Genomic DNA, 25,611 nt, shown 5'->3' with positions numbered 1-25,611 from the left:
TTACCATTCAGAAATTATATATAGCATCCTGAAAAGCAATGTAAACACCAAGGAAGCACTGCAAACCATCAGACTTAGGGGTCATCCACTGATGTTGATGATCAAGATTTAAGTGACATCAATGAGAGAGAGATTAGGCCATCAAGACTTTAATGTACCCACGAGACCATTAAAGCAATCCTATGGTCTTTTTCAGACAAAAAACATCATCCACATGTACAGTTTATAATGTTGTTCTGGCTCTTTATAAGGAAATAATTAGGAAAGCATTTTAAAGTCTGATCCAAAGCCCATTGATGCGGATGGGAGTCTTTCCCTGGACTTCATGAGCTTTGAATCAGGCCGATAGCCTCAAACTTGAGTAAAAGGGTTACAGAAGTTTAAAACTGGAGATAACATGGCAGTATTACTGTGCAGTATTGTAGTGTTAGCACTCAAAGTTTAAAAAAAAAATCTTGCTGAAGCATAATATACTCCTATGTCGAATGGAAAATAACTCATATAATAAGAATATCTGTCCAAAGCTACTGACCTGATTTATTCCCTGAAAAAGTCAGAAGTGCTGACAGAAATGTTTGAGATTTTTAGATAATTTTCTATGTTCTTTGTTGCCTTTCACTTATTTCAATATCTGCACACATTTTGAAGCAGGACACACACAATATTATATATATATATAATATGCTTGGTAGAATTTGATTTTAATTTTTTTATAATGTCTATCTATTTGTAAGCATTTTTAGATGGTTATTGATTTTAAATTTTCACAGATGTGGGAAATTAAGAGCAGAGATTGTCAATTATTTAATGACAGGAGATGTTGCCATTCAAAAAGTTAGTTTTATAAATGATTAAAACCCAAATTGTCGACATCACATGTCAAAATACACAAAGTCAATATCCTTAAATCAACAAAGCATACCTGTTTTTACTATTCATCTGCTAATTTATTTGTAATAAGCCTAATTCAAAACTATTTTTCTTATTTTGCCTATCGCAACATTTTGATTATCTACAGAAATTCTGTGTGTGGTGAGATTGACACCTACTGATTCAAAATCTAATCCTTCTATGCACCCCAGGTATATAAATTCTTTGGGAAACATGCACTTTCATAATATCACTTTTTTCAATTTAAATACAGATCTGAGACTAACTTCTGCACTAAATGCCATCAATCGCATTGCATAAATGTAAACATGGACAGAATTTGGCGCAGAATATATAACGGTGCACACGAAAGTAAAACTCTTCATCATTTAAGGACTGATTTAATGTATAAATTGACTAGCGGTGGCAGAGGCAAGCATTAAGTGGGCTCTACATTTTACTCAAAAACTTGCAATCTTTCTTTTACACATCCCATTAAAATCAAATTACTCTATTTCGCATCCTGCTGTAATGGGTTATATTTCTCCCACATCAGACAGAATGTCTGCAGACTAACTAGGCTGTAGCTGTAAAGTTTTTCATCTTTCTCGTGGCTCGTATTATTACTATACTTGTACCAAGAAGGCTAGGCTTCTCCGCCGCTGCCGCTGGCAGGATGTGGCTGGTCCACACACTAGTGCGTTTGCAGGGACGTGAAACAAATGCGGAGCCTGATCAAAGCCCGAAGTGAAGCAAAGCACGGCTGACTCTGGGCAAGCGATGGCTGGATGTGTGTGTTCCGATGGCCGGAGGGAGGCGGCAGGCAGGCGGGCGTGGGGGAGGGCGCTGCAAAGCAGGCTCAAACGTGGTCCTGTTGTCAAAGCTGTGTTTTCTTCTTGTCAATCTGCTCCGATTGGGGAGACGTGCCTGGCTTCTCAAGCAATCAGTGCGCAGGCGCATATCATTCCCGAGCCCCAGTGAAATGCTCTTGGACGTAGGAAGGGGATCACCCTCTTTCCCTGTCTGTGTTTCCTTCCCTCTCTCTCCTCCCCCCACGTCTCTCTGTTCCTCTGCTTAGCCCAGGCCCCCTTGTTGTCTTTAACGTCGCCTACTCCCTAGGAAACAGTATCCCCCCAGCTCCCACTCCTCTACCTAGGCTATCTGAAGCCAGTTGTGCCTGTTGATTACTCTCTTTCTCCCCCCCCCCCCCCGCTTGCTTGATTTCAAACCTTTGGATGGTGTTTTGGTGTCATTAGGAGATTATCATCCCTGGAGCTCCAGCGAGGGGCTGTGGGGGGAGGAAGAGGCTGGAATAATACACAACTGAGATTTTGACTCTGTCCTGCAGCAGCCATCCCAGCGATCTCTGGATACCAGGTTGCACCTGGTCCCTCCCTAGGGCTGCTTCTGGTTGCTAGTAGGTTGGCTCTGGTTGCCGGCTCCTAGGAGGCTTTGCAGCTGGGGGTTGCCGGCTCCTAGTTGGCGGCGGCTGCTGCTCCAGCTCGCAGCGCCCCCCCCCCCCCCCTATGAGCAGAGAGGCAGAGGAGCAGCAGCAGGGGACGCCAGGAGGAGCATTCCTTCCCCGGGGTTTATGAATGGCACTGACATGGAGGAAATACCGTTTCAGAAAGTCAAGACCAAGAGGAAGACGTGCTGCCGCTGCTGCTGCTCCCCCCCGGCCGCGGGCGCCGGGCTGGGGGGAGCCCCTCCGCCGCCGCTGCTGGATGCCGTCGCCTGCGAGGACGAGTTCGACTGCAAGGAGCTGGAGTCCCTCTTCCAGAGCTACAACCTGAAGCTGGAGCAGACCTCCACCCTCAAGGCGCTGGCCGTGCTCATCGTGCTGACCGCCAGCCTGGCCCTGGTGGAGCTGCTCTCCGGCCCCAGCCTGACCATCTCCAAGGGCTCGCACCCGGTGCACTGCATCGTCTTCCTCTCCCTCTTCATCGTCACCAACGTCAAGTACCTGCAGGTCACCCAGCTGCAGCAGATCGTCAAGCTGACCCTGCTCTTCAGCTTCACCTTCTCCTTCCTCTGCTGCCCCTTCTCGCTGGGCGCCTACGGCCTGGAGCCCCCCAGCGCCCCCGAGCAGGGCATGTGGCAGCTCATGCTGGTCACCTTCGTCTCCTACTCGCTGCTGCCCGTGCGGACCCTGCTCGCCATCGTCTTCGGGCTGGTGGTGGCCGTCTCCCACCTCATCGTCACCGCCAGCTCGGTCAGTGCCAAGAGGCAGCGGCTCTGGAGGACGGTAAGTCCCAGGGGAAGGAGGGGAGCAGCCGGGGCGGGGGCACTGCAGCTGCTGTGTGAGCTTGGGGGGGGGGTTTAGAGGATGCAGAGCGTGGGGAGTTTAGTTTGTGTGTGTGTGTGTTTGTGTGTGTGTGTATTGGACCTGGGATGTGTACAGAATTGCAGGGACGGTGTGTGCATGGTGGGACACGCGGGTTGCGGGAGAGTGTGCGTGCGTGTGTGTTTGTGTTGCCGTGTATCTGTCTGTAGCTGTATTGAGGAGGGGTCTGTACTGGGGAAGTGAGTGTGTAAGCTGGATGCACGGTGCCCGTGTGGTGCGGATTGGACGCACGGAGTGTGCCGATGGCCGGCGTGTTCACAGTCTGTCGGGGTATCAGGTATGTGTAGCGGCTAGTGGGAAGCGGTAGATGCGGAATAATCCGTGTTGGGACGTGTCGCCGTCTGCCTGCTGCTTCCCAAGCTCACAAAGTTTGGAGGGGGGATGTAGGGCAGATGGGGGGGTCAGAGTTCAGGGAGGGATATTTGGCTGCCGGCTTAAAAGGCAAGGAAACGATTTTTGATCTTGTCTAATAGTAATAATAAAAAGAAGGAGCAGCGCTTCGTCAATGGGGAAAAGACAGGGACGCTTCATGCGGGAGATGCAGTCAATGAAGATAAATAAATCCCATCTGACTCACGATAGACTTGGAATAGGTAGCTAGACTTGTTTGGTGAGATCGCCATGAACTGACATTCTTATTTTTTTTCCACAGGCTCAAACTCAAACCTCCCCATTCCTCGACCCCAAATAGCAGAGCTCAGGGGAGCTGGAGAAACTCCTGGGAAGAGGGTGGGAAGCCAGACATGGAAGTCCCACTTCCCTCTTCTCCCAGTATGCATGGCATTCCCAGCTTAGTTTCCCAATTCCAGCCACTTCCTCCTCCCCTTGCAGATTAGTTAGGATGTCATTGAACTTCCTAGCAGTCTTTCCCCCCACAAGCATTAATCTGGTGATGCCTCCCTCTGCAGCATTTTTGGGAATGTGCTGCTGCACTCCCCTCCATCCTCTGTGCCCCCCTCCCAGGGGTGGCTATTTATAGCCCTGCAGGGCTTTCTCCAGTTCCCATGGCCTGATGGGCGATACTGGGAATGGGGGAGGAGAGTAGGGAGATGCGCATGTTTGAAGCGGTGGGGCTAGGAGTCAGGATTGTCTGATTGTTCTATTATGTTGTGTATCTGAACCACTGGGAAGGACTGATTTATTCTCTCTAGAACTGGGTCAGTTATGTTTGCTCTTAAGAGGAGCAATAATGGATCTTAGGGATTTTAGATTAATATTTAGTGATACTTTATTCCTTGTTTAGATTATTTGCTACTTTACTGCTTTTGATTTTTGATGTTATTCTCCTTGGTCGTATTAGGCTGCGTTGTAACACTTAGACCATACCCCCCCAGATACAGTAACAAACACACAGTCACATGCACCAAGGCATGCATTCATACACCTTCACCTCGAATCTCACACACACATATATGGATATAATAGATAGCCAAGGAAGTGAGGTTGCTGGAACTACAGGATTACTCTTGGCTTGATGCTGGTGGACAAAATAAATTGTATGTTTTGAAGGGGAAGAGAGAGATAAGCCGAGCTTTGATTTACCCAGATAATCTGATGGGTCTATTTTTAAGTGCGTGAGTTAAAATTTCCATGAGAAAGAGGGACTGCTGATGAAATTCAGGGGGTCTTCATTGAAACCATCCAAAAGGATAAAAGAAAAACACTGAAATACTCTGCTTTGAATGGGGTTACAGACTGCTTCGTGTACCAGAAGTCGGGAAGCTTTTACTCCCAAGTGGAGCCCAGGCAATCCTAATTCCCATGACACGGGGGCAGATATTCATTTGATACTGGGTTACAGCTATGTGTGACACCTGCTGTCCCACCAGAATTACCCAAAGGATCTAACTTGCACCACGCCTCTGTTTATGATATTATCTTACCCGGGGCTTGACGATAAACATTTCGATAAGCTGTTTGTCCTCTTATTGATCTCTCCTCAGCTAATCGACAGACAATGTTAAAAAATCCTGCTAGAGGCTGGTATAGAACTGTACATTTTCCCCCTTACAAAGTAATTTGTCATGTATACAAAGTCCCATGGGCATTGTGCTTTGGTGAGAATATTAGGCAGAAACCTGCTCGAAGTCGAGCAGATTATTTGGTCTGTGAATTTAACAGATATGTGTGTTGATTTGTCCCCTGTTTGCAAGCAAATTGCCTTGTGATTTGAACAGGAACACTTTGTGCTCTTCTTATGATGAAGTTATCGGTTTTTTGCACAATATGTTCACAACCGTCGAAATTCTGAAGCCTGCATAATACCAGAGTAATTGCGTCTTATGTGGGCATCCTGGGGGCAGCACAGTCCTTTTGCAGGAGCTTTTCCTATGCATGAGCTGCAATAGCAGTTGTGTCTCAGGCCAGGGATGTGCTCTAGTTACAGGATTTAATTCAGCCGGCCCTCAGTGCTCCCTTCCGTGCCAGCCTGTATGGATGCAGGACACAGTCAGTTGTCCAGGCTTGTGGAGCTGTGCAGAGCCGCAACCAAATGAAAGGGTTTGCATGGGCCCTGTAAATTGAGATTTTTTGCAACCAGACATGCAGAGCAATAGAACAACTGAGGTCAGCTTTTTCAAACATGACCTCTGACTCCCGGGTGCCTCACCTTTTGGGAGCCCAACTAGACATGCATTGGCTCTGATCTTCAGAAATGCTCAGTGCCCATAACTCCCACTGAAGTGAGTTTTCAGCAAAATCAGGCCCAATGTGTCTGAAGCTGGACTCGCCAAAACAGAGGCACCCAAATTCAGAGGCCACTTTTCAAAAGTTTTTGGCCGTAAGGTTTTCATTCCATTATAAACAGAGTTTCTTTATATCCAAGTCCTCCATCAGGCCCTGATCCTGGTCCCATTGAAGTGCCAAACTCCCATGGACTTCAGTGGTGTGGGATCAGTCTCTAATTAGGCTCTTCTAAAATTTGCATTCATATAAAAGTATGAACAATTTAGCATATTAAAACCAATAGACTAGCTTATTGTGAAAATAGCTTTTGATGAGGTTCAGCCTTAAGTGAACTTCAGGAATATTTAGATCAAATGTGATTGTGGTTAGTAATTCAGGGAGTTGGTTATGGTGACTCCCTGGCTTATTTCACATAGCTTTCTACACCACTCGAGGTGTTCACTCCAAGTCAGGGTTAAAGCACATTGACAGGGTAAGATGGAGAAAATTGCACTGTAGCTGTCCATTCTGTACCTGTTTGTGACTAAATGGGGGATCCCAATCCCCAATGTTGACTGAATAATTGTAGTAAAATAAAATATAAAAATTGAATGTTACTTATGTATAACATACCTAGGGTGAAATCCTGACATTGAAGTTAATAATAAAACTCCTATTGACTTCATTGGGAGCAGGATTTCACCTATTTTTGTATATATAGCTACAACATAGACATAAAGGTCTACATAGTATAGGTAGTCAATAGCATTTTAGCCATATGACTCTCACTGACTGCAGTGGGAGTCTTGAAATAAAATATTGCATGTTGACTATTTCTCCCTCGCCTCCAGTGTTTTTGTGAGCAAAACCATAAAGTAGTATGTGGAAGAGGTAGAACCTACAAAGGAAGATTTAATGACATTTGCACTAGTTTGATTTATTTATGAAGTGCCCAAACATGTGCTTAGTGCTTAACAGCACAGTTAAAAATACGTAATCCCTGCCCCAAAAGCTTAGTCTAATTTATGTTGAGATTCAATGAGTGCATTATAGACACTAAAGGCAGATGGGGTGAGCAAGGGTTACTGTCATTATTTATCCGTGGTGTGGGCTCATCTTCATGTCTTAAGTTGCTGTTAAACAAATTAACTTTGTATAACATTTTAAATATTTTGATCTCTTGGTCATTAAAAGCATATATATAGTATTAAAAAAAACCCTATAGGTATATCATACCTATCATATATATATACACACACACACACACACACCTGCAAGTACAGTAGGTGAGTACTTGTAAAGTAGTAGGCATGCGGTAACACCCTGCTGATACAGAAGTGTATATGCAAACCAAAGAACTGCAACACAAATTAACAGACCAAAGCAGAAACAGGGATGCCATTTTAAATTACCATAAATATATCTTGTTTTTAACACTGTGGACAGAGCAATATTTTTATACTATACCCTTCAATCTATTTTATATTTAAATGTATTTCAAGCTGAAAATTTATTGGGTCAAGCCAGTAACGAAATAGTGCCAGCTTGGAAAATGGATGAGTAGAGGGGAACTGGTAAATTATGGAAAGAGCAGCCGAAGGGAGGCGGGTGATTTAGAAAATGTTGAAATAACACATTTTTATGCCCTTTAACATTTACAATTTGTTTAAGTTAATGTAGCACTTCCCAGACCACTGGCAAAATAATCCACAATATCACACAGTGTTGTCCACATTTTGTGTTGTATATGGTTCGTATTTTTCTGCTAGTGTGGAAAAGGCAGTTAGTTAATTAACCACATTGTTGACAGGACTGTTGATCCCCCTGTTCCCTTTGCAAAACAGAGGTGAGGTCTAGTGGTCTAATAAAAGGAGTGGCAGTCAAGAGCTACTAAATTTTAATCCAGTATCTGATGCAGTCTTGTCTTGTTGCATTGGACTAGTTGCTTACTTCCTCTGCTTCATTTTCCACATTTATGCAGTAGTTAATATTGGAAAGCATTATGTACAAGAAGTGCCAAGTATGTCCCTAGTCTCGCAAATGCTTCTGCATATCAGTAGTCCCATTGAAATCCATGGGATTCTCCACATGCCTAAAGTTACAAAGTGTTTGTAGGATTAGGGCCAACATTGGTACTGTATTCAACCTCTATGCATAACTTCTAGCTGAATTCATCCTGTATTTGAAGGAAACTTATTTTTGGAAGGGTGAAGGACACTGATGTCTTTGTAGTTAAAGTAGAATTTTAGTCTTCAGTTACAACATATCTTGAAAAGTGGTGAATAGGGAAGTTTCTGGTGAGTTGGAGACAGGGTGCCATTTGTTTCTGCAGAGTGTAGAGTTGCATTTTAAAAAATCACGTGAAGGGCTAGAGTTGTGAAGATGATTTTGCCCATGTGAACTAAATATAAACTAATAGCTTTGGCTTCCTAAGTCTGTAGACAGGTATATTTAGTATTGTACCACTGTTGCTGCTTAGGGACTAGGCAGCAACAGAATGCAGTTTCAAAACTAATGAGTTTCTCAGCTGTGTTTGAGAACCAGTGGGCATCAGTGAAACTGACAAAAATCACATAGAACTGAGGAAATCATTAACAATGAATAATTTGTCAGGTAAGTTTAGCTACTTTTTTTCTGCTTACAGAATGTCTGTGAGCAGACAATGCTTCCCTCACATTTCTTCAAACATATATTTATCAAATTCTTTTGCACTTTAAAAAATTATCTGAGTTGTTGTTTACATTTCTATACAAATATTCATTATTTAAACTATGCCGGATAGTTGTGATTGGTGAAATAACATAGATTTTTTATTTTTTTATTTATTTGTATTTTTGCAGTCCTTAGGTGCCCCAGTCACAGACCAAGAACTCCCTTTTGCTAGGTTCTGTATTTTAAAAAATGGCCATTGCCCCAAAGAGCTTACAGTTCTGACTGCTGATTGGATGAGAATGAAAAAAAATTCTTTTGGGGTTTTTGTTTTTCATATCCCATTTCTAGGAATAGTAAACTCATTTAGAACCATGAGTACAACTGTAGAGACCTCAGAGGAAAGAATCGTAGAATATCTGGGTTGGAAGGGACCTCAAGAAGTCATCTAGTCCAAGGCTCTGCTCAAAGCAGAACGGAAATGTTATACTAATATAGTTTAGAAACTTACAGAGCTAACTAAAATAGTGTTCCAACACACAATAATGATACATTCAAAGGTTGGATATCTTGAGCTCTACCAGGACTAGAAACAAATGTCCCATTAGAATGAAAGCTTCTGGCTTTCTAACAACATAACATAGCTGTCTCAAGCTCTGATGCCTTGGAATGATAGAAGTTGCCCAGGTATGGCGGAGGGAGGAGGATGGACAGAATGCAGACAGAGAAGATGGTCATCATTTGGGTAGGAGCATCACATGGAGTGTATGTGTAATTATAGTTTAGGCTTGAGCTGGTCACAGCAGCATACTTAAGGTTGGGGCAGATATTCCCCCCCCCCCGTGTAAGTGCAAAATTTGGCTCCAACTATTTCTTTTATTTTTTCTGTATGAATTTTTCAATTACAGTTGTAATACAGTACCCTACTATATATATCTGGTATAGCGCAATATCTAGATATTGAGGGTTTCAGATTGGTTTGATCAGATTTAACTACAATCATTAATCTCATGTGTTTCAGTGTCTTTGCATTGTGTGATATGATCCTTTCTAACTAGGGTGGCTGTGGTGAAAAGTTTCATTTATAACCTTCTTAAGTTTTGTTGCTTGTCAATGTAAGTAAATTTATTATTCTCTCTCTCTCTCTCTCTCATATAGTCATCTATGCTGCTTTCATTTCCATAAACAGCTGGCAGACATAAAACAACAGCTTTTGGCTGTCTTATGATTTTTAAATTCAGAGGGCCAGATCCTCACTTTTACTTTAGATGTAGTGATAATGGGAGTAGCACAAATCAAAGCCAAATGCAGATGGCACATTTGGAAGGCAGGAGAAGAGCCTAATAGCATCATCCTTCACTGTTCCTAAGCTCATGTTTGCTTTTCTGCATGAACACTAAGTTGTCCCATGGGATCTCTAGGTTTTGCAGGGGTGGGGTATAGAAGGGGGACAGGGTGATGCCATTCTATGTAGCTTTATTCCCTGGCAAATTAATGAAATTTCATAAGGAAATTCCAGCAGGACTTAATGCTGCCGTATTCTACTCCCCTTGGAATGTTGCTATCAGGGAGGAAATCAGTGGGTGTACAACTCCTGAAGGAGCACTGCTGCTGGGAACTGTAGGAGACTGGGGAGCAACACAGGGGTCAGGTCCTCTTCGCAGATACTCCAAGATCTCTAGGGTTGGGAACTAGATCCTTGGGTTAGCATGCTTGGAGGGGCTTGTGAACCCTTGTCCCCAAAGAAGGGAAGGTAGCTCCTGTTTTCTGTTACTTCTAAGCTGCAGAAATATGTGATTTCCCCCCCCCCCCGCTTCCTCGCCCTCCACCCCCTACCACAGGACCACTTTTGCTCCAGAGAAGATGGTATCGCTCAAAATCTTTACAATCTGAAGTACATAGTTCAGGAGTTTTGAGGAAACAGCATTTTCACTACACTGTCCATCCATCTGTACTAATCTGAGGGAAATATTGACTTCAGTAGAGTTATTCTGGATTTACACTAGTGTTACTGGGCCAAATTCTCATCTCAGTGTGGGTAAATGTAACAATACAATGCAAATGTAATACAATGCAAATTTATTCTGAGTAGCATTTTCATACAAAGAGTATCCCAAAAATTCTTGTACAGAGTGAAATAGTAAATTGCGATGTAAGGAGAAAACTTATTTAGGCCAGGCCAGGTAGATTACAACAGAAATACAGATCCAGTGTTGCCCAAGACACTATTTTCTTGGGTGTTTCAGAAATTGCAGGGCTGTAAAATGTTCCATAGGAAAGAAGAAATGCACACTACCTGGATGCATTAAAATATACCTATGGTAGAAAGTGCTATTGACACAATCCAGAAGTTGCCTTTTTGCACACAGGAGTGCATTATTGAATTTGCTAACAATGGTTATGCAGCTTTTGAGATAAACATAAGGCTTACAATTAATTGTCCTTTCCAACTGTTGCCACAAGAAAAATGTCTCTAATTATGGCAGATCTACTAGTCTGCCTTTCTTTCACAGAGTACTTTAGTTGTTCATTCATATACTATAATAGCAGAGGCATTTTTTAGACTTCTATAATTCACTTATGAAGCTCTGAGGACTATAAGTAATTATCCACCCACACGCAATTAGGAAATAAAGCAACATTAATAAACACATTTAGAATGGAGCCTTGCTTAAAATATACTCATAGAATGAAGTATTGACAAGCCAGAAAAAAATACTGTGTTTGAGTAGTGCTTATGTAGTTTCCTACTTAAAAGCTGAGAATGGGCCAGTACTTCTAGTGTTCGCTATGGCATTAACTGCCAACTAGATCCTCTAGTTCAGAGCGAAGAATTCCCTCTTCCTGTACCGCGATGCCTGTTACTGGGGTTGAACACAATGTTGGATAGTCTCATGTTTGAGGTTTGGGAGGAAAACAAGCTAAAAGAGACAATTAATAAATTCAGGTCACATTTTCATAAAAATGACTTTAAAATGAGTAATGCTGTGTTTTGCCATGCTGTTTGGTTTTGTTGATACTATGAAATGCACCCCTTCATACAGCAGCATTTGTCTCAATCCAGAGGGACCAGGCGAGGCTGTCATCCCACTTATGGTCCACTTAAGCCCTTATTACAGGGCTTTGTGGAGACTTATGGGGTGTGTGGGTCCTGCATAGGTCTTCTGCACTGGGGTGAATTCCACTTACAGTGCCCAAATAAAGTGGAATTCCATTTAATGGGACTTGCTAAGGAGGTCAGAGTGTGTTTACGTGCATCTGAAGAAGTGGTTTTTTACCCATGAAAGCTTATGCCCAAATAAATCTAAGGTGCCCCTGGACTGCTTGTTGTTTCTGCTTGTAGAGAAACTCATCTGTAAAACAAAAAGTGACATCAGCACCACTCAGCCAGGGTTCCACTGTATTTCAACATAGTATTTGCCTATCTTTACATCTTGATCCTTGTCTTTTTTCTCTACATAGGATTGTAGCAGGGTAGACCCGGATGTCAGAAGAAACCTAGTTCCTTATGTCTGCATTAGGAGCGATAAGTCTGCCCTACTTGCATTCAACTAAGCTTTGAAATGTAGTTTCTGGTTGTTTTGAAATCAGTGTCATCTTTGTGTTGAAAGAGTGAATGGAGCCCCCCCCCTCCCCTCCAGTGGAGTAAGGGAGGAGATGAACTGACTGTAGCAGCTGTCACTATTCTACCACTTTGGAAGTTTCTTTTCGATTTTTTGATCTTCATTCCTGCACATGTGAAAAATTCACTAGAGGTTTCATCATCTTATGGAGCCAACAATTTTCCAACCCTTCCACAAGGATTGGGAGCCCTCTTGGACGGAAGGCTGGATCCTCTTAAATGCAGCCTTTTTTTTTTTTTTTTTTATTCCAAATGCCCTATTGTTGTCTGTTGATCTCTGGAAAACCCAGCTTGAACCAGCCTATGCAAGCCTTCCCAGCGGGTGGTACCTGTCTGGGGGTGCCTACAGCCTGAGTGATTTACCGTAATCACCTGGTTTTTTTTTATTTTCTGGTGGAGCTGTGGCAACCCTTCTTCCCACTGGAATTGCATATAATCCCTGGTCCAGTGTGATACATAAACTGTTAATAAATTTAATGCCAGTAGTAGAGCTGGGTTTTGAGCAGTGGTGGAGCCACCTTCAATTCAAGCCACGTCTTGGCTTGAAAAGCCACACATACACCTAACAACTGCTGGGGGGGCAGGTGCCACTTCTATCCCCCTATGCACTTCACCACTGCTTACTACAGTATGGTCCTCCAAAGATATTGCATGTGGTTGCAATATCCGTCACAGAGCCCACTCTGATGGTATTTCTGTCATTAATGCACACAGTGAAGTGCAAGGTATATTAACACAAAGACTTCAGTGGAGCTGGAATACCCCCATAAGAAAATTGGGGGTTCCCTGGTAGTTATAACAGTTTTCCTACCAGATCTGCTCCAAGTGAGAGAATGGACCAGGGATGAGAAGACAGATTATTCCCATGTGGATGAGGAAGCCTTGGAAGCGATTGGGGCAAGAGCTGAGATGTCCCTTGCTATCCAGGAATAGGAGACCTTCTGGCTCACCCACTGTGGCTGGAAGCTCCAGTTCAGAGGTGTTTGGACCTTGTTGTCAAAAAACTCTGATTTAATTCCACAAAGCCTAGTGAGATAGCAGCATGATCTCTGAGCCAGCCTCCCCCATCTCCCAGTGCACTCATATGATGATGAGTCAGGTTCAGTCGCAGAGCATAAGTTTAGGAAATTTACCCTTTATTGAATGAAATGAACAATATTTAAAGTGACTGAAAATCAGCCCCTGTGCACACTGTCTGCATGAAGCCTACACACCCCTAAAATCCCACTTATAGATCTATTTTGAGGCGATTAGCTGTGACTTGATGTGAATAGGCCTGGATCAATGCACAGGGATGACTTTCACTCATACACAAAACCCATCACCTACCCCACCTTAATAGGTCCTTTGTGTAGTGAAAAAGAGGAGTCAAATAGTATGCAGACTTGCTTTGAATGGTTTCTGACATTTGCTGCAACTGCATAGAAAAAATGATGTGCTAACTGGGGGAGGTACAGGGCCATGCAGTCGAAGGAAAAGCAGCAGTTGATTTGGGAAGGAGATGGATCTCGGCAATGACTAATCCAACCAAAAGAAATCAAAACTCATCTTTATCCAGAATGATCACAAGTAATAGGTCTGTCGCTCAGAAGAAAGAGATGAGATAAGGGAATTCTACTTCCAAGGCTAGAACTACATTGTACAAGACATTGCAATGAAGGCTTTTGTTTCTGAGACTGTCCTTTGGCAATAAAACAAAGAACTCTAAAGCTGATTTATAGTATGCTGGTACATTAAATTACTATAGATCTTCTAAGCACAAACTTTAAAAGAGACTGTTCTATTCCACCATCAGAGTCCTGGAAAGGGTTGGGTTTTTTTTTTTTTTTAAATTACATAGCTCATGAGAGGAATAGTGCGACAAAGAGCTTTTCCTCTCCTAGGTCAGCAGCTCCAGTTAATTTAGGTTGACAATGCCTGAATGCCATTAACATCTAATATCTTTTGTGATGCCCTACGGCATGTAAAGTGGATTGATAGTGTTAGTCCAGTTCATGCTGGGCACATGTACAAATAATCATAATTGACACAAAAATCCACGAGCACTAACCGGCACCCTTTGCAGTTTCAGCAAAGAGTGGCCAAAGATTTAATTCCCCATGCCTATGCAGACTTAGAGATGGCCCCTCCAGGTCAGAGTTAATGAATATTGTGGCGGAAGCATCCATGGCCACTTGTACCATGGCTATTGTGTGGACAGCAGATTAGGCCTGTTGATCTGCCACATTTAATCAGAAACTAAAAAATTATGATAAATCCTTGGTCATGCAAGTCATCCTGTGCAGATCATAGGGAGGGCCTGCAGACATGATTCAATATGAAGAGTGCACCAGAGGACAACAATTCACAAGTTATGATTTACACCAGGGGTGGGGAAAGTTTTTGGCCTGAGGGCCACATCGGGATTCCAAAACTGTATGGATGGCTGGGTAGGGGAGGCACAGCCCCTCCCCGAACCCTAACCCTATCCTCCCCCTCCCACTTCCTGCCCCTTGACTGCCCCCCTCAGAACCCCTGACCCATCCAACCTCCTTGTGCCCTGACGCCCCCTCCTGGGACCTCCTGCCCCTAACCGCCTCCCCGGGACCCCACCCCCATCCAACCCCCCCCCCCCACTCCCTGACTGCCCCGACCGCTATCCACACCCCCACCCCCTGACAGGCCCCCCGGGACCCCAGCCCCTATTCAACCCCCCCAACGCCCCTTTCAGAATGCGGCCCTGCGAACATGAGTGGAGGACTCAGGAGGAACAGGGGCAGCCGCCCGGCCGGAGAGAAGCGGCGGTTTCCCCTTCAAAGCGCCGCTTCTCTCCGGCTGGCTTTGCGGCCGCCCGGTGCTCCTCCTGAGTCCTCCGCCCACGCTTGCTGTGCTCCCGCACCGCCCGCTTGCTCCCCTGAGGCTGCAAATGAGCCTCCCTCCCTGCTCTCCCCTGCCCCCGCAGTGCAGCCCCCTCCCGCGCTGGCGTCGCGGCTGCAGGGGAGGGGAGACAGCGAGGGAGGGGCCGGGGACCAGCCTCCCCGGCCAGGAGTTCAAGGGCCAAGTAGGATGGTCCCGTGGGCCGGATGTGGCCCACAGGCTGTAGTTTGCCCACCTCTGATTTACACACTACTTTTTTCCATGACATAGTAGCTACTTGCATATAGGAATAGTTACTAGGTGGTTGGAGTTTTTAAACCAGAATTGCTCCATTTTTCTCTTGTTTACTTGGTTTATTGATCAGAAGAGAGCCATTTTTCTGAAGTATCAAAAATTGGTCTGAGTTAACATGCACATCTTAGATTATTAAGGTTTAGTTTGCAGAGAATGTAACTACTCCAGACCTTCCAAACTACTGTCCATTGCTAGTATTAACTTATTTAATAAATCAAAGTGGAAGGAACAAAACATAAAGCTGCTGTTGGGGTTTGTGTGTTTGTTTTTTAATGTATTGAGCCAAATATTGAGATCCTTATTCAGGCAAAATTCACATAGACTCTAAGTCAAGATCAAGTGAAAACTCAGGTCCAGATCATTTGTCACTGCAGAAATACCTACACAGGGGCTAAAAAACTCAGTGAAATCCCCCTCAGAAAGTTTCTTGTGCAGTCTTCTGTTGAGGAAGCCCCTTGGGATCAACATGGATCTCAGAGATCTGCTGCTGGCATGGCCCCATCCACTCAGACATTAGTGTCTTCTTTGATCTGCCTTTGGACTCTCTGCAGCACCTGGGTACCACATTTTATGGAAGCTCCACAAAAAAGACAAGTCAGCCTCTAGCCATCTTAGCTTTCACCATGTTTGCTCACTGGGTCCAGTGGAGGATATCTCTCATCCTTGGTCCACTTATCTCCTGATCCCTCCTCACATAGAATTCTCTGTGAGTTATAGAGGAGAGGGGGATGCTTCTATGGAGGCAACTGGATGCCCCCTTTTCTATCTGGGGGATGAGATATCTGCATGTGTAGGGTCCCCTCTTCATGCAGAGCCAGAGAACAAGATCTGTCTCTGAGCAGACCTCAGGATTTGGCCAACTTTTGTTTTTATATAATTCGTTATTCAGGTTAGGTATAGAATATAAACAGGGTTTCTCTTTTTAGAGGGTTCATTAATTTTATTTTTAGGGTGTTGGGTTTGAGTTTTATGTAGATGCCCATAAAGTTGATTTTGTTGGCGCTTTCTCTTTGTATACACTGTAATGCGTAATGAATATTATTTACATTACTCATTGCAGAATGTCCTGCTGTAATAAGTTATCTCCTTGTAATGTTCTCTAGTGGATGTTAATGTAGTAGTGTTTAAAGTGCACGACGGAAACTTTAGTGCACACCTGCTGGGTCTGCATGGACCCATTATGTGCAACATGATTGTGTGCTTTAGAAATCACACCCCTGTAGTCTGCATTACTGCTCTGTGTAGACAAGTCCATAGATACAACTAACTGTTTCTGGTGTTTATTGGATAAACAGTTTTTTTTTCCTTTTTTTACTTGAGTGGTTTATTGGTATTTTATTGGTTAAAACCTCAAATCAGAAGCCCCAACTATAAGGCATCTAGAAATAAAAGACTGAGGTCTCAAATATTAATAGTAATTTGTGCCTATATAAAAAAAAACGTTAGTTCTGTAAAGAATTTTATGGAAAAGCTTCATGAAGCAGTTGTTAAAATAACTAACTCTCTAAAGTCTCTCAAAGACAGAGCTGCAAATCCCAGTTCATATTAGGAGTGCAGCTGTGTGCATCTGCGCATCAAGTGTGTGTGTGTGTGTGTGAGAGAGAGTGAGAGAGAGAAATATTTATGGGCAAAATTAACTTGGTCTTTTGTTTGTTAACATTTTTAACAGTAATGATCTCGAAACATATGTTGTTTGTGCAACAGACAGACATTACCCCTGAAGGGTCTTCTACTGCTGTAACTTAATTGAAGCCTAACCTATTTAGTTAGTCCACAATCTAACAGGATTATTTTGGTATTACATAAATTGAATACAGTAATTCTTCTAATACGTACCCTCCTAAAAGGGAAATATCATTGGAAGTTGTTTTAAACTAAATCCCCAGCGGGGTATTACACATAAATAAAAGTAAGACTATCATCTGATTGCAATTAGTAAATGCTAACCACTTGATCCTGCCTTCAGATTTATGGATTAACGTAGGGCTTATTAAATTGATGGACAAATAGCACTGACAGTGCCAGACATAGAGCTGAGAGGCACTAAGTAAACTTCTGCTTGCACATGTCTGCTAATGCACTTCAGTCCTGATCAGCAAAACAAATGCTGTTCCAGTTCTTGGCCTTGTGTACAAAGGCTGTGCTGTTTTTTGTAATGTGTATAAATGCCCAGTAAATTTGATGCCAACTCAATCTACTGGATTTTCATTTCTAGCCCTACGGGATTGGAACCTGAGACTTGGGAGGTGGAAGGCTAGTGCATTAGTAAACTAACTTGCTGATAGAATTCTGGCACACTGACGAACTGTACCATAGAGTCCCTCCCTCCAGCTTTCATTTTACCTTAATTTTGCCTGTGCTATCATGAAACTGCAAACTGTTCCAAGACCACTGCAATACATTGACATATTGGGTAAAAGAGATCAAACGGCTAGTGGGACATTCAAAATTGCTCAGTATCTGCCTAACTTTATTCCCACTGAAGTCAGTGGTAAAGCTCTGATTGACCTTCGATGGGTGCAGAGTTAAGCCAATGCTGAGTGCTTTTGAAAATGCAACCTCTCATCATCTTGCTCTTCATTTCGTATCCAAGCACATGTATTTTTAATCCATATCCAGATGCTTTGGCAAGAAGTAAATCTCAGAAGATACATGTAAAGGCTAAGCAAATTGCAATTCCTCTTCACTGCATCCGCTAGCCATTTCTACACAGTGGGCCAGATCTTTAAAGGTATGTAGGTGCCTAAAGATGCAGAGAGGTGCCTAGTGGGATTTTTAGAAGCATAGGTGCCTCAGTCCCATTGATTTTCACTTAACCTGCTTAGGTGCTTTTGAAAATCTCACTAGATGTCTATCTGCATTTTTAGGCGCTTAAATAATTTTGAAAAAGTGGCCCAGCACCCTTAAAGTACCATTGCGTTGATGTCAGCCACAATGCATTTAATCAGTTCATCATGTGGAGTCATTAGCTCTGGAGCAGGTAGAGAGAATGGAGTCAATGGGTACTAAAAATATTAGGCACTGTACTTTGGGATGAAAAATAAATTGGACTTTGCATTTTGTGCAAATTACAGTTCCATTACATGCTATTTCTTGTAATAAATAAAACTAGCTATAAAATCGTGACTGGTGTGGAGAAAGTAAATAAGGAAGTGTTATTTACTCCTTCTCAGAACACAAGAACTAGGAGTCACCAAATGACATTAATAGGCAGCAGGTTTAAAACAAACAAAAGGAAGTATTTTTCACACAGCGCACAGTCAACCTGTGGAACTCCTTGCCAGAGGATGTTGTGAAGGCCAAGTCTATCACAGGGTTCAAAAAAGAACTAGATAAGTTCACGGAGGATAGGTCCATCAATGGCTATTAGCCAGGATGGACTGGGATGGTGTCCCTAGCCTCCGTTTCCCAGAAGCTGGGAATGGGTTACAGGGATGGATCCCTTGATGATTACCTGTTCTCTTCATTGCCTCTGGGGCACCTGGCATTGCCACTGTCGGAAAACAGGATACTGGGCTAGATGGACCTTTGGTCTGACCCAGTATGGCCATTCTTATTCCACATACATAATAGTTCCACCTTTGATATTAATCTTACAATAATTCCATTGCATTACTAATGCCTGGGTTTGGAATGCCTGTATTATAAGGGAAACACCAAAGAAAACCTTAATTATAGGAGTACAAATGATATCTTATAATAAGCTGTCCTCTACAACAGTGGTCTCCAAAGCGTGCGACGATCGATTGGAGGTCGCAGCAGGAGGAGCGCCGCCGGGGGGGGCGGCCCTGAGTCCTCCGGCCCATGGAGGAGCAGGGGCAGCCATGCGGCCAGCGGCCGAAAAGAAGCGGCACTTTCCCCTTCAAAGCCGGCTGGAGAGAAGCGGCTCTTTGAAGGGGAAAACGCCACTTCTCTCCAGCCGCTGGCTGCGCAGCTGCCCCTGCTCCTCCTGAGTCCTCCAGCCCATGCTCACAGGGCTACATTCTGAAAGGGGCTTTAGAGCTGCAGGCTGCCCCGGGACCTCCTTAGCCCAGGGCCCTGAAGCCCCTAAAGCCTCTGTGTTCCGGGTGGCCCTGCCTGACGTGTGGGGGGGGGGGGGCAGCTCCCAGAATCACAGCTCCCAGAATTGAGGCCATGGGGGTGGTGCTGTGCAGCACAGATCCACCTGCACACCCCCTGCACCAAACAGGAGCTGCCCCAGGTAAGTGCTTTGCACCTCCTGGCAGGCCCAGACCTGAGCCTCCTCCCGCACCCCCACCCTGAGCGCCCGCTGTATCACAAAGTGTTAAACCAAGTTTTTCAAAAATAATAAAGCATATTCAATCACATTGCTCTCACTAAAAATATTATTAATAATAATTTTTTTAGTGAGAGCAAAAAGGTTTTTTGTACTGTTAATAAATAAAATAAAATAAAATAAATTTTAAAAATATTGTTTATTTCATCTTTATCTCATCGGTTTTTAATTTCTATTTTTTGTATATGTTTTATAATTTACATAATTTATTAGTACAGTAGTACATGTATATAATTTATACATAAATAAATATACATATATTGGAGGTGCGTGCTCAAAAACTTTTTACTGATAGGGGTGCGCAATCAAAAAAGTTTGGAGACCACTGCTCTGCAATACCGGAGCATTCCCAGGCAGCAGTACTCAAGAGCAGAAGTAGCCTCGTGATATTTTTTTTAATTTGCCCCACAGTGCTTTGCAAAAAGTGAGCTTGCATGATGCTATAGTCACACGTGTTGTATCGTCTTGCAGCAAACTCATAGAAAAGGCAAAAGATGCCTCTCTGCACATTAGTAATTTTGTGACCCAGTACACTAGTTACATATCCTGAAACATGTCTCTTTGTACTAGTCTCAGTTAAGCACAGCTTAGATGAGGAAAACCTTTTATTTGCATTATCGTCTTCTCATCCCAGTTCAGACAATATTAACACAGAGATAGCTTCTGCAGTCACCCACTACAAATGCTAGGCTCAATTCATTATTGTTTTATATTATTTACTATTTATATTAGAGTAACACCTACAGGTCATAACCCAGATTCCCCCCCCCCCCCATTGTGCTAGGTGCTATACAAACACCTAAGAAACAGCCCCTGCCCCAAGGATCTCACATTCTATATAGACAAGAAAGACAAAGAGTTGGAAGGGAAACAGAAGAACAAAGCAGTCAAATCACTACCCAAGCTTATGGAGCAGGTCAGTGGCAGAATGAGGAATAGAACCCATGTTCCTGACTCCTTGTTCAGCGTTCTGTCTACTAGACTAGGATGTCATAAATAAGAGTTTGGCTTGAGGGTCGTAAACCCCTAGGATTATCTTTAAATATTTCATTTTGGCTTGGGCTATCCTATGCTGTCATGTCCTCTTCTTTCCAGTTACTCTGCGATGAACACTTTCCTCTCTTGGGTCAGCATTCTGACTTGGGATGCTCACAAAGGAATGAGGAGTTTCATGTTACAGTTAAATGGAGCATGTTTAGGAGCTGCTTAGACTTTTTTTAAAAAAGTACTTGCCTCAGTAGCTTGATTATTACCAGCATAAACTTTGCCTGAAATGTTGTTCTTGTCTGACCCAGTCAAGACTGAAAATGAATGAAAGCAAGGAGAATAATTTTATTAATGTTAGTTTATTTTTATCCACTAATAGCTGAGATAGTTTCACTTTACAGTTTGTTCCGCTGTGGTCTATCTGATGCAACTAGGATGGCCAGATGACAAGAACAAAATATCGGGACACATGGGGGGCAGCCACAGGCTCACCCCCCGCCCCCCAGGGCCGGCTCTAGGTTTTTTGCCGCCCCAAGGCAAAAAAAAAAAAAAGCCAGAGTGCCACTGAAGCAAAATATTGGGACAAATGGCGCCCCAATCGTACATCGGTTGGGACGTGGGACAAACAACTAAATATCTGGTCATCCTAGATGCAACAAACATGTTATACAAAAACATTCATTGTTTAAACACAGCGGCCATTCCTAGAGGATTCAGGAATACAGATCAAGGAACTCTTTCTAGTCTGTGTCACACCATGAGCATTATTAGCATTAGTACCTAAGAGTGCCAGTGATGAACCAGGACCTGATTGTGCTCGATTCTGTAAAAAGAAAGAATCAAAAAAGGTCCTTAAATGCTAGTTTAAAAAAACCAACCAAACTATGTTGAATTCCTTTTCTTTTATGAATGATATTTTAAAGGAATATTAACAGCCTGGAAGCAGCATCTTACTGCTACCCCTTGGGGAGAATTTTGGCTTTATGTTCCTACAGTGGTTAAAGTAGAAGAAAACAGGGAGGAGGGAAAGTTCTCACTGCATCAGGCAAGATAGAGGGGGAGCTACAAGAGAGCACTGCTTACCCGAGCCAGGCACAGCAGGGGGAGCTGTCCTCATTTTATCATCTGTGTTGCTCAACAGCCATTCCTTTAGATGTTTGTGATGGGATCGTGGGCTCAGAAATGAATTCTGCCAAGTCTCATGGGCCTGGAAGGATGGTAGATTTTAGCTGTAGCCTTGTGGTTGAAAGCATAGCTCTCAACAGCACAAGGAGACACATGACTCACATTAAGGACTTTTTGTCTGCGTCATGTATTTTATTAGTACTCATAAAATGGCTTTTCATGTCAGTAATATATACAGTATCATAATTAAACTTAGTTAAATAAAATAGTATGTACAAAATGATCATTTCCCCATTGTGAGGTTTTGCTTTGCTTTTCTGTACCTCTACTATACCTCTGTCCTTTAATGTCTCTAACCCTACAGTAGTTCTTTTTCAATTTGTATGCTTTGCGCCTGAGTCTCCTCTCACCTATACCAGGAGAGAGCAGGTGTAAGTCAGAAGCATTATTGTGACACTTAACCAGTATTAGTGAGAGGAGAATCAGGCCAGTTTTCTTTAATATTTCTTCTCTTCCGGCTTCCATTTTTCTTCCCTTGCAAAGGAAACAGGCCGAAGGCCCCTAGTTCTCTCTGTTCCCTCAGTCTCTCTTTCTCATTCTTGCTCTACTCGTGCTCTTCCTTCCCCAAAGTTCTCTCCTATCCCAAACTTTCTCTCCATGCATTTCCACAGGAACCATAGTTAAGGGCAGAAGGAACCATTATGGCCATCTACTCTGACCTTCTGCATACCACATAGGCCATAGAACTTCGCCCTGCCTCCACCCCGTAACTTCTGGCTGAATGCTAGAGCATATCTCTTTGAAAGACGTTCAGTCTTCATTTTAAAGACTCCAAGTGATGGAGTTTCTTCTCTATTTCTGCAGCTATAGAGGGCTTCTTGGAAAGAGGGATGTTTCCTTTGCTGCTTCACACAGTTAAACTGGAGTTCCATGTGTGTGGTGCCTTTCTCTCCCCCAGAGGAGTTGCTTGAGGACTTGATCTGCCTCTTTATGCTACTTTTACCTACCTTTTCCCCAGTTGTCCCTTTCCAGTTCCCATCTCTCCACAGGAAACTGGTCCACTTAGCTACCATTTATGTGAGCCTGCAAGATTTCCACTGTCCACCAGACTTATACAATAGGAACACAAGAACTAGAAGTCACCAAATGAAATTAACAGGCAGCAGGTTTAAAACAAACAAAAGGAAGTATTTTTCACACAACACACAGTCAACCTGTGGAACTCCTTGCTAAAGGATATTGTAAAGGCCAAGACTATAACAGGGTTCAAAAAAGAACTAGATAAATTCATGGAGGATAGGTCTATCAATGGCTATTAGCCAGGATGGGCAGGGAGGGTGTCCCTAGCCTCTGTTTGTCAGAAGCTGGGAATGGGTGACAGGGGATGCATCACTTGATGATTACCTTTGTGTTCATTCCCTCTAGGGGACCTGGCATTGGCCACTGTCGAAAGACCCGATACTGGGCTAGGTGGAACTTTGGTCTGACCCAGTATGGTTGTTCTTATGAGCAAGTGAGGCAAATACAGTTATACAGAAATTGGTTTATTGAGCCTTCCATGTTCCCTTTGGCTTGGGAGGACTATGGAAGAATGGAATAATCTCTGGCCAGGGGTGTCCACCTCTCCCTCGTGTGAAACTACTGTTATTGTGGCATATGAGCTCCTTCAGAACAAAAACTAATAATAAAAAAATGAAAGTGGGCAGAGGCATTGAGGTCTGGATGGAGAGTTCAGAAATTGAACTATTTGGTAACATATCCAGACCATGTAGCTTCCTCTAGAACTTCCTTGGCTATTGCCTTTAAACTCGGCTCTGTATGAGGAAGTATGGGAGACCATGATCTCTCAAAGAGGGCAAGAACTGAAGAAATAGTCACTATATGCAGTGTTCTACCCTGGAAATTCCTAGTAAATTATGGTGCAGATTGCATCTCATGTCACTACTCCTCACACTCACAAAAGAGTGGATATAAAAATCTTTGGGTAAAGAGAATAGTCCCTGAAATGTCTTAAATTGAAGGGTAAAATCCTGAAGTTTTTACTCAGCCCTTATACTATGGACTTCAGGATTCATTCCAAAGCTGCTTTTTGTTAATATGTGTGAAGGCAGGTATTAGAGACAAGTAGATTTCTTTTTTATTTTTGTAAGACAGAAATAATACAAACCAATACGTTTGAAAAGTTTTGAAGAAATAATCCTTTTAAAAATAAAATCCTCCCTGTTCTTAATGTTGAGACTTCTTGTTAAGTTTCAAACTAAATCAAAATGTTACTGCCAACGTGTCAGCCTTTTTGTACTGTAAACTCTTTGTGGGAGGAATGTAATTTACTATGCAACTGTACTGTGGCTAGCATAGTGGAGTCCCGACCTGGTTGAGGCCTCTTGGTGCAACTTTAGTATAACTGTATAACAAGAGTACATAGAAACACAGACACTACTTAAAACTATGGCGTTGTCAGTGTTGCTTTTTCTTCATGTTTATCTGTGAAGGTTCTCTGTGTAACCCAAGCCGGCAAGTGTTAACAATGAAAATGTGCTGCTCTTGTCTTTCCAGGAACATGTCACAACTCCACAACTTTCATTTTTTACCTCCCAAGAAGAGAGATAATTTATTATGAATTGCGGGGGGGGAAGTGCACCACTCCACCGCCCTAAAATGAAGTTTTTCTTCTGTGAATAAATACTCACTGACAGTTCTCTTCTTCTGAAGCTTTGATGCAGATGTTAAAAGCTTCTGGGACAATATAAATAGTGGCCCTTTACAAATATAGTTTCCAGGGCAACTAAAGGGTCTACTCTTTCATAATCACTGTGCTTTCAACTAGAAACATTTGCCTGTCTGCTGGAAGATTATTTTACATTTAAGCACATTCATCTTGAAAATCATATCCCCCAGTGAAAAAATGTGTCTTTTATCATACTCATTCAGATCAGGATTATTTGAAAGGAAGGCTTTAAAATTTATTATATAATTGCATATGTAACTATAAATATGACTATTATACTAAAAGAAACCTGACACGTTTTCCCTTGTGCTGCCAGTATCATCTTCACTGAGTCCAATAAGCAGTCTGACAAACAACCCCCTCAAAATGCTGCATTGTTTGTAATACGTATCTGATGATCTTCGAATCCCAGATTAAATTTGTTGCTATTAATTCACGGGAAAGGAAAATGCTTTGTCTGGCAGAAGATATATGGGTTTTAGAGTTCGGAAAATAAGCAGCATAATTTTCTGTTGACAAAATCTGGTTGAGAAGATTGCACACACTTTATTGAACTGAGGAGAAAGATGTAATGTTGCCATACGGAAACATTATGTACATAACAAACATTATGTACCTCCATAACTTGAATTAAATCATTCTAGGAAGGATGTTGTTTCTTCAAAAAAAAAAAAAAAAGAAAGAAACAAGTCATTGGTACCAGTGCCATTGAACAGTAAGGACTGGACCAAATCCTGGTCTTAGTTACAGTGTATGCAACCCCACTGAAGTCAGTGGAGTTACAAGCTTGTCTTTTGGCGCAGTTTATTTGGCCCTGATTCAGTAAAGCACTTTATTCTATGCTACATAGATTCTTATGCCATCACCATAATATGAGTGTCTGCTTAAATCCTATTGATTTCAGTAGGATTTAAGGGGTTTATTGTTATATCAGAAATCACATTCAGTTCAAAGACACAGTAGTTGTGCTCAAAAGCTTTCCAGGTTTGCCTTAGATAACCTTTCCATGGTATTTACAGGATGATTAGTCTGGGAAATATCTGGAGAAAATGAAATAATGTCACCACAGCATTTACAGTATTCTGAGGCACCTGAAGATTTTTAAGGACAACTGCTGTAATTATGGAAAACGGGCCAAATTCTGCCCTCAGATGTGCTTGCACAGATTCTATTGA

General features: G+C 42.8%; 1 protein-coding gene across 5 annotated transcripts in view; it reads left to right on the top strand.

Annotated features, from left to right (window-relative positions):
• Window positions 1-1,791: 1,791 nt before the first annotated feature.
• Window positions 1,792-25,611, top strand: part of ADCY1 (adenylate cyclase 1) — a 224,158-nt gene continuing 200,338 nt past the window's right edge. For 2 of the 5 annotated variants that reach the window (XM_073332759.1, XM_073332758.1), the window contains exon 1: window positions 1,793-3,115. In XM_073332759.1, coding sequence (XP_073188860.1) covers window positions 2,462-3,115 — 654 coding nt within the window. In that variant the 5' untranslated portion in view covers window positions 1,793-2,461. Of the gene's footprint in view, window positions 3,116-3,228; window positions 3,492-4,285; window positions 4,372-25,611 lie in introns of those variants that run through there. The other 3 variants (XR_012157423.1, XM_073332760.1, XM_073332762.1) reach the window with 3 other exon arrangements.

This window comes from Lepidochelys kempii, chromosome 2 (genome assembly GCF_965140265.1).
Source record: "Lepidochelys kempii isolate rLepKem1 chromosome 2, rLepKem1.hap2, whole genome shotgun sequence".
In the NCBI taxonomy this organism is placed as follows: Eukaryota; Metazoa; Chordata; order Testudines; family Cheloniidae; genus Lepidochelys; species Lepidochelys kempii.
Note: the sequence above shows the minus strand (reverse complement) of the source record. Positions and strands in the feature narration are given on the sequence as shown.